Genomic DNA, 12,603 nt, shown 5'->3' with positions numbered 1-12,603 from the left:
ACATGTTTTTAAAAGTTCCAGATTTTTTTTATGCTCTAATTTCTCTTCTCTCTCAAGCTAAGGCAAAACCAGTTTAGTTTCATGTCTTGCCTGCAGGAGCTGTGATAGATTTTGTGTTTGTATTTCTGTGAAACATGCTACAGAAAGGATATAAAGTTTCTCTACAAAGGGATGACTAACCATTCTCTTCACGTCTGAAATCGAAAGGTCATCCGATAAAAGGGAGACTGTGGTTATTGTTTAGGGTATTTTTAAAAAATACCCCGATGTTTAAGAATACAGGGAAGAGAGACTGATTCTTAACAGTTTTAAGGCAGTGGTCTAGCAGGAGCTTCAAGAAGAGCTTCAGAGTATTTGGTGGCATTGACCCACCTATACAGTTTGCTCTAAGAATATGGATTCTTGGACTTAGGGCTCTCCCCCTTGTCCCCTGAATTTTGTCTCCTGAGGGGAAGGGACGTAAGATTTACCAGGAGAATTTAGTCTGCCCTGTTCTTGTAAATTGTCTCCTCTCTGGTAGCTGTGTAGGACTGTGTGGGGGCATGAGCTGTATTTGATGACTCAGGCCAGAATATCCTCCCACCTCCTCATCGCTATGTTGCTGCTGGTGAGCTGAAAGTCTCTCTGGAGATTGGGGCGGCTGGGGGCGTACTGAAGTCCTGTGGGACCTGGATTTTAGAATTCCTTGGTGAAGACAGGGATAGTTTGGCTGAACATGGCAACAGCAGCTTTGCCAGAGCATGGGCTTCATGAGAAATTTTCGGTTTTTACCTTATTTTGGAAAAATACATGTCAGACTGCTACACTTGCAGAAAGCTGAAAACTGCAGTGCAGGAATGGAGGGGAGATTGGAGAATGCTGGTGGGAGGTACATGGATGACTGTTGGAGAGGACACGCTGGGGCTGTTACTAGGACATGGGAAAAGAGGGTAAAGAACACAAGTACTGAAAAGTTCTAGAGACTGCTCTAAGTAAAACTTTGTTTGTTTGTTTTTTAGTTCAAGCAGTATGTTTTTGACAGCAATAGCGAAGAACTGGAAGACGGGTTAATTAACGTACTAAAATGGAGTATTTTCCAGTGGAGGTAAGACATTCTTTGAATGTACTGTGGTTTTGTTTCTTAGCGTTGTCTTGCAATTCCCAGTACAAGTAGCTAGATTAATGGCACTGTTACACAAGCATTTCTCTGAGAACAAAGCTGGTTTGGGAGGTTTCTGTACAACCTCCATCTGTCTTTTCATTGCACTCTCAGGTGCTCTGATGCAGCTGAGGTAAAGTATCACTAAAATGATGAGTTTAGAAAAAAACAGAATCAAGAAACATTTTTTCCTTCTGATAGTCTTTTAAAATATGATATCCTATGATCCGTTTTGTATCATGACCTGTGAAAAGATTAGTTTGGATAACTGAAGAAGTGGTGGGGTAGTGTGGGGACAGCATGGCCTGACCAGGTTATGAAGGATAGTTTCCAGCTTAAGAAAATAAATAAATGCCCATAAGTGTGAAGGAAAGTAAAGTTTTGGCCCTCAGTATAGGATTGTGTGGATTTAACTAACATTTTAACTATTGGAGATGTTCGGTCTCAGTGCTTAAATATTTTTGAATATTGAATACATGTTTATATGCTGCATTAACCTCTTTTGCTCATATGGAGGGAGCTCCCACTGAAGGATTGTTTTACTTCTTACAGGCAAACAGAACAAACATGCAGTTCAGCTCAGTTTCTGAATGCTAGTTATATACTTTAAAATACAACAATAAACTTATTAAATGTCCAGAACTCATTTTAACACTTAATATCATTGAAGTTAGTGAAGTTTAGCTGAAAATTTAATGGAATCTGTACAAATAAATCTACATAAGTTTAGCTTGTTTGTTGTTGGCTTTTTTATGATTAGCATACCAAAAAATAAAGACATTGTCCAAGTTTGAGTTTCTTCTTTAAAACATTTAATCACTGCATAACACTTTCTAATATATAGTTGAAAAACACAGTTTTCCTTTGCACTAATATGAAAGACTTTGACAGAAAAGTAGTGATTTGGTTTATGCCAGCCCAAGGCAGTGAATGCTCCTGCTCACCCAGGTTAAGGTGCTCGTGGAACAAGCTGATGCTTGGCAAAGAAAAAGCTGTTCTCAAAGGTTGGCTGACAGGCTGCAGTCCCTGCCGTGGCAGGCAGCAGCGTGTTCTGGATGCACCACTTTGCGAACTGTGGCTCAATATTTCTCACTGGTTTAGCAGTTGAGACTGGTGCAAGGCATGGGTGCTGCTTTTCCAAATGCTGGTAATTGGGCGAGGGCTGTGTTACTGGATTAAAACTCGTGGCGCTGTGTCGTGCAGGCCTGTGGTTGCTGGGCCCTGTGTTCGGTCCACAGGGGTTGCAAGCCCAGGTGGATTGTAGTGGGCTGACTGGGGATGGTCAGTCAGCTCAACGGAGGAGCAGGGGAGTCACGCCAGCTGGAGCCATGTTACACAGAATAGAAATACCACAGGTCCACTGGACAGCTCTTTGGGCTTTTTTTGTTGAATTAAGTCATTTATAAAATAGACCTTTGAACTTGTCTAATTGGACTAGTTCTGGATTGTTCTGAGTTTTCCTCCTGAGGACTTGAGAGACCCTGAAGCATTTGGGAGTGGCTGCTTGGCCCAACAACTCTTGCAGGAACAGTTTTCTCTTCTCTTTAGTGGAGGCAAACTTTTGAGGGACATAGAACTACTCACTGAACTGGGGAGTCAGAGGCATTTGATACCTTCCTCACTTAAAAATGGAGTTTCATCAAAATACAAGCTGCATGAGACTGCCCCATGGCATCCTTTGTCTGTTTAAATACTTTTTCTTTTTCCTAGGTGTTTTAAAATGAGTTCCTTTCTGGGGTGTTGTACAGTTTTGTCACAGATTTAATGCACAGCCCTCAAGATTTGTTGCCCGGTGGCCAAGGGTCGTAACAGACCTAGGATCCCTGAATCCCTGCTCAGTGTCAGGCCAGGTTCCATTTGCAGAAGGTGTGCTTGCATCTCGGTAGGTGATGCACATGTGATAATGCAATATGGTAACTGCAAAGAATTAGAGTGCAGAAGTGCTTCATTCTAGCTTTAAAGACTGCAGAGGACATCCCTACACAATCCTATAGAAAAGCACTGGAAGAGGGATTTATTGCAAAGCCCTGTAGGTTATCAGTGACAGACCTAGCACTGAATACTGTAGCAAAACTTGTGGCATCATTCAATTAATCTGTTGGAGTCCCTTGATTGAAATTTGAATGAACACAGGATTTTTACACAAGCTGGGTTAATTGCATCGTCTAGATGCTGTAGTTTTGATCTTACAGTAGGGGCCCTTGATCTGAGTTCCTCATATTGTTGTAACTCAGCTTCAGAAGCAAAATTCCTCTTTCCCTGTTCCATTACTTCAGTAACATACTGTTTCTGTGTTTCTGCAAAGTGTGTGCTGTTGAACGAACGTCAGAATTAACTTATTGTTTATAGTTAACAATCGAGACCTGTACTATGGTGCTTGAAGCCTTCCAGCTCCTCTAGGGCGAGTACAGAAAGGTAAATATTATCTTGAGTCATATGCCAAGATAATTTAGTTGGTAGGCTACAGGGCAACTTCACTTTCAGGTCACTGATCCCTGCTGTGTGGACGACTTTCTTTTTTTTTTTTTTGTCAGCTACACTGTTTCTATCTCATTCATAATGCCTGCTTCACAAACACCCAAATGCATGTTCAAAATTTTGGAAACAAAAACATCCCATAATCCATTCAGGCTTCAGGCAAGCTGGCGTTTTTATATTTATTGTTTCTGCATTAGACCCAGAAGATGGTCTAATGTGCATGAAAGATAGCCTGGTTTAGTTTTTTTGGTTTGTTTATTCTTCAAACTAGACAGTGCTTGCAGGAACTGGGAAGCTTGAAGACAAGTGTTTGTGGAATGTATAGTCTATTTTATTAATCCAGGTGATATTTTTGAAGGAAAAACAGCAGAACTCAGTAAAGTCTGTAGGGTTTTAATTTAAGTATCAGCAGGCAGTTGTAAATTAGCTGGAAGGTGCCAGTCTGTGGCTGTGAAGAAACCAGGGAGAATTAACACTTTACAGCTAACGAAGATTGACTAAAAATAGGCATGTTACCTTCTTTAACTCCTGCCTCCCCTCTAGAATCCCTCCATCTAAAGCCCTAAATGACCTGGTCGGGCACTTTCTCTGCACTGTCTGCCTACACTGTAATTCAGCTCTCCCTGCCCTGGTGTGAGAGTTGAGGTACTACTGCCTGCACCATCATTCTACTTTGACAAGGGCTGGAAGCAGACCATGCTCTTTTTCTCCTTGTCGGCAGTATTTCTCCCTCTCTTCAGCCAAGTACCAGAGCAGAGCTGCAGTACGGAGGTATCAGTAAGTGCCAGGATTGTATTATGCTGATGGTGTGCTGTCATACTTCTCTGATAGCATTTAAATCTTCTGCAACAAAGAAGTTATTGTGGGCAGGATTTGGTACATCCTATATTATTCTTTACCCCAGGGCCTGTATATTTAAAGAAGCTGTGCAAAATTGTGTATAGTGTTGTACTTTTTAAGGACCAGACAGACAATATCGCCAGCTTGTGTGCTAAAAAGTTTGTTTTCTGTTTGTTTTCAGTAACTAAGGTGCTGACAAGTTTTGACTTCTTCATCCTCATAAACATGAGTGAAGTTCAGGCTATGGTAGAATTCTCCGTGGAGCTCCACAAATTCTTCAATGTGGATTTGTTTCAAAGAGGGTAGGTAGTGCATTCTATCAGACTTTACTATGGTGGATGATTGATGTTGGAAAGACCTTAATGGGTATTGTCATGTAGTGTTGTTTCGTGTATTATTGACTGTTTTTATAGAGATGTGAAATAATTTTATTCCTTATTAGAAAGGCATATATATTTTAGGAATTGAAATTAAATACTCAAATAATTTGGCCTAAAATTTAAGTTGTAATAAAATATTTTTGTCTAATTGGAGGAGAGGGAAGCTCTGTATATTTGGAAAGTAGATTATATTCTTATCCAGGCCTTTACACTTTCGTATCTTATTTCTGTAATCCCTTTTTTTTGAAATATAAGTGTTCTCTTGAATCTTTTAAAAAACATGGCTGCCCCAATTAACTTATTAGTTTATCCATTTGGCAGTGGAGAACTTCACCAGCTTCTCTCCTCCTCACACCGTGCTGTGCCTCCACAGTTACAGAAAACTCCATACTGCTTCATTAGACCTATCTGACCTCCTCTTGCTCTACCTGGTCTCTGTAGAAGGCTTTTCCACGTTCCTTCATTTGATATTACCTGATTGTCCCTAGATTACTTTCTAAGGTTCACCTTTCCCAAGGCTACAAAGGAAATAATTCTTTGTAGCTTATTTTCAAGTTATTAAAGGTTATCAGTCATCTAGTGTTGTGATACATGGTCCGTCAGATTACAGTAAAAATACATTTCAGTGTTGTGGTTCTTATGATGTTTGCTTTAGATAAATCTGGTTGAGGCTGTGAGGAACAATATATATATCAGTGTTCATTTATGATAGCTCCTTTTTTCAAACCATTGTAGAATATCTTTCATTAGAAACAGCAATAAGGAAGTACATTCTTGTTTTTAACCTTCACATAATTCAAGGCAAGTGGGGGTGGTTATTTTTGGTAGGGTTGGTTTTGTTGTTGCTTTTTTTTGACAAGGTGAGTTGATAAAGGTTAAGTAACAGGAAAGTTTCCCTGCTTCAGGTTGGATACAGTTCCTCCAGTTTGTATTAACCCTCTGAGGTGGATATTTTGGGGAAGAGTAATACAAAAAAAGGTAGGATTGGGAAGGAGCTCAGGAGAAAGAGGCATAAAATACTGTTATAAAACGTCTTGGCTATCTAGCCTCTATCCTTGCCGTGTTACTGTTGGTTTTCATCTATATTTTATTAAAGTTAGCTCTTCTCTAAATTTGACCTGAAGCTGGTACTGACAGAAGTGATTACCTGTTGTGCTTGCTGCCGTTTGCAGTCAAAGTATATGCAACAAACTATGTCCCTTTTTAAGGGAAAATAATAATTTCACTCTTTATTGAAAGAGGAGGAGTAAAGAAGGCTTAAGAGTTTTGGGAAAACACTGAGACTATTCTAATTACTTCAAACAAAAAGGCACAATCTGTTGAACTATGGCTTTTTTAAGCTCTGAAATCAGTGGGGAAGGAGAGGGTAAAATATGGCAGCACGTTACCCTAATAGAGAAGAGCCTGTAAAGAAAAAAGCCTTTTGGTTGTTTTAACTTTACAATTTAAATGATTCCTTGGAAATGTAGTTGCGAAGCAAAGCACATCGGTATAATTACCAGTGCTCTACTTGGCATGTTTCTTTTTAGCTTACTCTTTAAAAAGCAGTAAATTCATCGGGCAAGTTCAGAGAGGTGAAATGCTGACATAATGAGAAAAGTGACATGAGTAGATACTACCTCTGATTTCAAGCTGAACTTTTAACTCTGGGTGTGTTCTCTTAGAAAGCAGTTTTGGGAAGGAGAGGGAATTTCCAGAATAATTTGAAAAACTGGTTAGTGTGACTATTGCAATCATTTCTGTTGGGTATGTTCTAATATTTTTCTAGGGACATGTCTTTGTATTTATTTGAGGTGGGATGTAATATTTACATTGCTGGAGGTGCTCTTGGAGCGTGGATTGAATCAGCAGAAAAGGAAATCTTTAGTTTCATTGTTGGCCTCCTATTTTTGAGCTACCACTGTGTTTAGCATTGGTTTCTCTCTCCAAAAGTCAGATAAAGAATTGATTGTATTCTGGGTTTCTTTGGGATTGTGTGTATTCATGCCTACCCAGTTAAGCTTACCTGTGTCATGGTGTTAGAAGCATAATGACCTTCTGAATTGTGCAAAATAAAATGTCATCTATTACAAGTAATCACAATTTGTAGCACATTTGCCTCCCTGCACCTTTCTGTAGAGTCCACGTATCCCAATATCCAATCAAAACCATTATTATTTCTTCCTGGTTTTATAACTATTTGAAGAAATGTGCCAGCTATTGCATCCAACTATAACATGTTTTCTTGGATCTGTATCTTTAATGGCACTATTGCCAGAAGCACTTATGACCACTAACAATTAATTTAGTACTTTAGGAATTAATTACTAGAAGCAGCGTTGATGTCCCCATATCTATGTGGTTCTAGGGTTACTTCAGACTAGATTTAATCTTGTCCTTTGGACCAGATGTTTTGCATTGTGAGTGCATTTTGAAGTTGTTCATGCCAGTAATTGGTTCAAACCTTTTTGTGCCCCTGGGGGTTCAAGAGCATTTTGTGACAGAGCGTGTGGTTTAGCTTTCTTCAGGAGACATCAGGTTATATACCTGGAAAGCTTTCAGTGAAGTGAACCATCATGCAGCAAACCAGGGTCATTGGGGAAAGTGCATCAAAACCACTCTGCTGATGTAAACCAGTAGGGCAGAACTCAGCCGAAATTTCTCATAGTATTTCACCCAAGATTAAATTTACCTGGAGGTCCTGTGACAGACTCACTGTTATAACCACATTATTCTCCTAACTGACCCTGTGAAGCAGACTGATTATTTTCTTTTGAGAACTGTTATTATTCCAAGCAAGGAGATAGACACAGAGCAGACACTTCATTGTAATACTTGAGACTTGTTTGCATGTGTAGCTCACTGCTGCTCATGCGGTTCAAAAATGGGCTGTACTGAAGTCTGTGGTGATGTTGGTGATTAGCTGCTTCTGAAAGTTGGCCTGTAGCTGTAAGTCACAGAGGTGTCTAGTATAGTTAAAGAACAGTTAAGTAGTATCCTTATCTGATACAACTGTTTCATTATATTTTCTTACAACTCTGTGCCACTTGCTTAAAATTCAGCTTGCTCAAGATAGCTCTGTTGGTTTATTTTAATCTGTTGTTAGACTCAAATAAGGCTTTGCATAGTTATCCTTTTTGAACTACTGGGGTGTGATTAAGGGAGTTTTTTCTCAAACAGTGATTGATGTGTGAGTATTGTGTGACAAAATGGGTAAAAGAAATGTAATTTTTTGAGACCTGAGAGAATGATGGTCTGAGATAGCAAGGCTGCAGGCTGTTTTGTCATCTTAGCTCATAAAAGCTGCAGTTAGATTTGGGCTCTGTAGTGCTGATCTATTATAAATACAAAGGGAAACAGCGTAGCTTGAGTGAAATGTGGACTGCAGAAGCGGAGAATGAGTTGAGTGGAAAACTGTTTGGGTGACTGGTTGCAAAAAGTCCTCAGTGGTGCAGAGTCCAACTTGCAGCTGATAACTGGTTGATACTGGTTCCATACTGTGTAGTGTTTTGATGAACAACCTGGATGACGAGACAGAGTGCCTTCTCAGCAAGTTTTTGAGAGGCAACAAATTACACAGAGTGGTTAGACATGCTGGAGAACAGAGGTGCTCTGTGGAGGGATCTAGGCAAACTGGAGAACTGGGTTGATAGGATTCTCAAGGGCAAGTGCAAATCGTCCAGATGGGGTCGAGTAACGTTGTGTGTCAGTGCAGACTGTCTAGAAAGCGCCTTTGCGAAAATAGCACCTGATAGTCATGGTGGACAACAGGTTAAACATGAGCAGCAGGGTGTTGTGGCAGAAGGAGGCCAATTGTACGTGGAGCTGTAATAGCCAGAGTGTAGCAGCAGGCATAGTTTGGAAAAGCAAATCCTTCCTCTGTTATGCTGCCCAACTCCTACCAGCGGCTTAGCACTGGTGTCAGGCTGTTTTTCCCACTTTGTTTTCAAACCAGGATGCTCATCTTTCCATACTGATTTTCCTCTTCAAAAAGTCTGCAAAATAGATGATCAGTATATTTACATTTTTGAGATACAGGATTTCTCTGTGATGAAAGTCACTGACCAGAATCTGTGATTTCTGGACATGTATGGTCAGTTTTATATTACTTCCTGCATCGGAGATGAGGAGAAGTAATTTTTATCTGTTTGGCCAATATCTCGGACAAAAGCTGTTTCCTGAAATCATTTTTTGCCACACCAACAACTACTGTATCGGTGTCACTGTGCCTCCATATTTATATGTCCATTCACATGTTGTCTCTTATTTTGCTGAGTCCTTTAGTGTAAGGATTTATTACTGTAGGCCTGTTCTGCCTACATATAATAATCATTATAAGAATAACCTTTTAATACTTTGTGAAAACTCGTGTTCCAGGTAACTGAAATGAAAATTAGTTTCAGATGTAGAACAGATGACAATGTTCTCATGAAAAATTTTCATAAACACTTAGGGCATCACATTCTTGTTTTTTCTAGTGGTGATGTTATCACCTGTAGATAGGCAGTTCAAATATATGTTGCCTTGATAATGTGCTTTTGACCTGTATTTTCCTGATGTTTAAAAGTTTGTGCAGGTAGGAGGTTGTGGGACACCAGTGGCAATTTTAGCACTATTTGTAACAGAAATTTGGAATGTTTACTTGTAACACTTTCTGCTCTATCTCCTGCCACCGCCTCCTGATGATTCTGGATGTTATTTACAATGCTGTTCTTCAAAGACATTGTTGCTGTAAGGGCAAGTTGTCTCTTACTCATTTTTCTGCTGTGGACTGTGACTGCTTACCCTCCATGTTTACATATGTGTTTGGTACATGACAATATCCTGAACTGAAATATAAATGTATTGAGCTTTTCTGAATTCAAACATCTGGTTATTGAAAGTGTCATGGTACTTTTTAGCGCTCAGTTTAATTTGCAGTGTTCTATGACCAGATGATGAATCCTGATCTCTAACTTGGAGTAGTTATGCCTTTCTTGTGGGTAGTGAGAGAAGTTTCCTGGTAAGCCTCAATTGTGGGATCATGGGCTTTTCATTTTTCTGGAGCTTTGTGTTGCCTTTTCAGCCATGAACTGACAAATCTAATGGACTAGAGAAACATAAGTGATAGTTTCTAGTTTAGCATAGCACACACATTGCTGCAAGGTCTGCTTTGAAAACAGCTTCAGTCTGTTTTCCCTGTCTCTGTGCGTTCTTATAATCCCAGTGTTAAATTCCCATTTTGTGACTAATCATTTGTTATTTTGTCAGTAATATGCATGCACACACAACTGGCCAAAGCTGAATTTAGACAGTTTTCAGTAATAATGTCTCTATGTCTGTGCTTTGTCTTTTTTTTCTTAACAATTTTCTCTGTGAAGTAGAATATCTGTTGTTTTGTTGTGGGTTTAAGAAACAGAACTCTGTAATCGTTATTTCAGCTAATTGTAAATTTGTTGTTAAGTAGACTATGAACGGCACAGGTAAAATAAAATATTAACAGTAGCGCTTGATTGTAGCTGTAGGTTTACCTTTGTGGTCACTGTGTCTAGTCATCTGTTATTTGACTTTGTTTTGGGCTAAAAGATTATTGCAAAAGCACATCAAGAGTTTACGTTAGTAATGTAAGTCTACCACACAAAGTGGTTTTGCTTTATAAATGCTGGTTAACAGATGCAAGAAGAAAAGGAAATACCTTCCAGAGAAGAGACTTTAGCAGATTCTAACGTAAAATATGTTTTTAGAAGTGTGTCATATCTGAAATTAAGTTATTGCTAGGATTTCAGTAACACTAAGTTGCTTGTGGACTGAAGTCCTATTCAAAGTCAACGGAATTTAAGCTACAGAGACTACTGGAAATGTAGCCTTATGTTATTCTTCTGTTCCACAGATTTATGTTTTTTCCATGTGCAGATACTTACTGATGCATCTGAGCAGCATTGATATTTTATGCTTCCATGTGTATGGTTGTGTAATGTAGCGTGAAAGAAAATATCTTGAATCAGAGTATTAATTTTAATGAATCTTAATATGATTGCACAGTAATTTAATGAGAAATAATGCAAAGTTCAATTTTTTCTTGATACAGTGAATCGTCTACATTAGTTTTATAATTTATTAACAGGAAATTAAATTTGAAGAGTACACATTTAATAGGACCTTTTTTCTTTTTCCTGGCTACATCAGGAATGAAAAGGTTTTGTCCTTAAAGAAGTAGTCGCTGCTAATGTTTTGTGTTGTCAGCCTATGATCAAATAACAAACTGATAAGGGACAAGGAGTATTCAGGCTCACCTATTTTTCTTTTTAATTCATACAGCCCAGTCATACTTTGACTTTCAGACTACATTTCTGTATGGCATCGCCTTCTGGAAATAAGTGTTGTGAGTTATCTTCTGACATGTAGCTTATCTTCTGAGGTATTGTACTGTGATCTTTACTTAATGTAATACAGTCTTTACAAAGGGAGAAGAAGACTGTCAGATTTGGCTAACAATTGCAAGATGAGCTCTGTTCTTCAGCTTATGATTTTACAATAATACAAATTGCAGTAATATGAGTTTAAGCTTTGGAGAGCTAGGCTATAAAACCAAGGAAATAGTCTGTCTAGGAAAAGTATTGCAAATACTTTTCTTTTGGTTTCATTTTTTAAAAGTGGATCAGATTCTGATTCTGGTTCAACAGTGCATGCACACACACAGGTCCTGCTTGCTCTGAGGCAAGAAGGAGAATGAGCGGTGGTGAGTTTTATTTTAAGTTGGTATTGCTGTAGAAGTTAAAAGTTAATATCATCAAATATCCCATAAGCCCTTCTGATGCAGTATGTCTGAGAGACCAATGATATGATTTGGTCTCAAAGAGCAATAATGATTTGAAGTACCATATGATCGTACTTCAGAATATTGTCTTTTAAAATGAAAAGACTCATATTTGTTGAGAACAGGAGTTGGAAAATTAAGTGGAAAATTGAGCACTGCTTGCTTTGACTTAGATGATAAATTAATGCTTTTGAAGTATACTCTGCCTCAGCCATGTGAGTGGAACTGAAGATGTAGGGAGGTTGTACTGCTTGTCTTCAGAAATTAGAGTACGATGTCTGTGTTAGGAGACTTCCAACCACACAGGGAAGTTTATCTAGGGGTCACCCAGAGCCATTGGCAATTGGGCTTCTGCCCCTTCTCCGCTGTTGATTCCCAGATGACTAGCCTCCAACTTCAGAAACTAAATCAGATCCTGAAGCCACCTGTTTTAGGTATTTATTTTGATGTGAAAAGATGATGGTACAGGTGCTTATTTCTTCAGTCGTTATTCACAGAGATATAGCTAACAGTTGGTAACTGTAGGTGTCCTGGAGGTATGTTTTATAGAACTTAGTTGTGTTGTGGTTTTTTTTTCCATAATCGCCTCATTATTGGTTCACAAAATGTACCTTAAATTTTGTAAAATGTTGATGAGAATTCATTGCATATTCTAGACTTCTCAAATATTGGGTACAAATTTGAAATCTCCTGGATTTTGTTGAGATTTTAGCTCTTAGACCCATGTAGTACTTTTGGAGATTTTAAACATCATAACTTTTGCAACTGTTATTATGATTTCACAATTGCAAATATTTTATCACATCAGAATTAAAGCTGTCTAATGGCATCCTGTACCCTCAAGACACTGAATTTGGCAAAATTACATTTTTTGAGAACAAAAAAATAAACAACTTGGATGTATACTTATGCCATTTTAGTGTCTTACTGGAGCCTGGGATAGGTGCAACTATTTAGTGTGACAGCAAGGTTATACGTAATTGTGATATGGC

At 38.7% G+C, this 12,603-nt stretch overlaps 1 protein-coding gene across 4 annotated transcripts in view; it reads left to right on the top strand.

The window, feature by feature from the left end:
* Positions 1-12,603, top strand: part of FAM135A (family with sequence similarity 135 member A) — a 92,570-nt gene that overhangs the window by 13,842 nt on the left and 66,125 nt on the right. For 3 of the 4 annotated variants that reach the window (XM_082047583.1, XM_082047581.1, XM_082047582.1), the window contains exons 2-3: positions 999-1,084; positions 4,638-4,758. The exons of the other annotated variant lie outside the window; for it this stretch is intronic. In XM_082047583.1, the coding sequence (XP_081903709.1) occupies positions 4,682-4,758 (77 nt within the window). In that variant the 5' untranslated portion in view covers positions 999-1,084; positions 4,638-4,681. The remainder of the gene's footprint in view (positions 1-998; positions 1,085-4,637; positions 4,759-12,603) is intronic. 4 annotated transcript variants of the gene reach the window in all.

Source organism: Streptopelia decaocto (genome assembly GCF_964273445.1).
Source record: "Streptopelia decaocto genome assembly, chromosome: 3".
In the NCBI taxonomy this organism is placed as follows: domain Eukaryota; kingdom Metazoa; phylum Chordata; class Aves; order Columbiformes; family Columbidae; genus Streptopelia; species Streptopelia decaocto.
The sequence above is the reverse complement of the archived record's forward strand: the minus strand, read 5'-3'. Positions and strand labels throughout refer to the sequence as shown.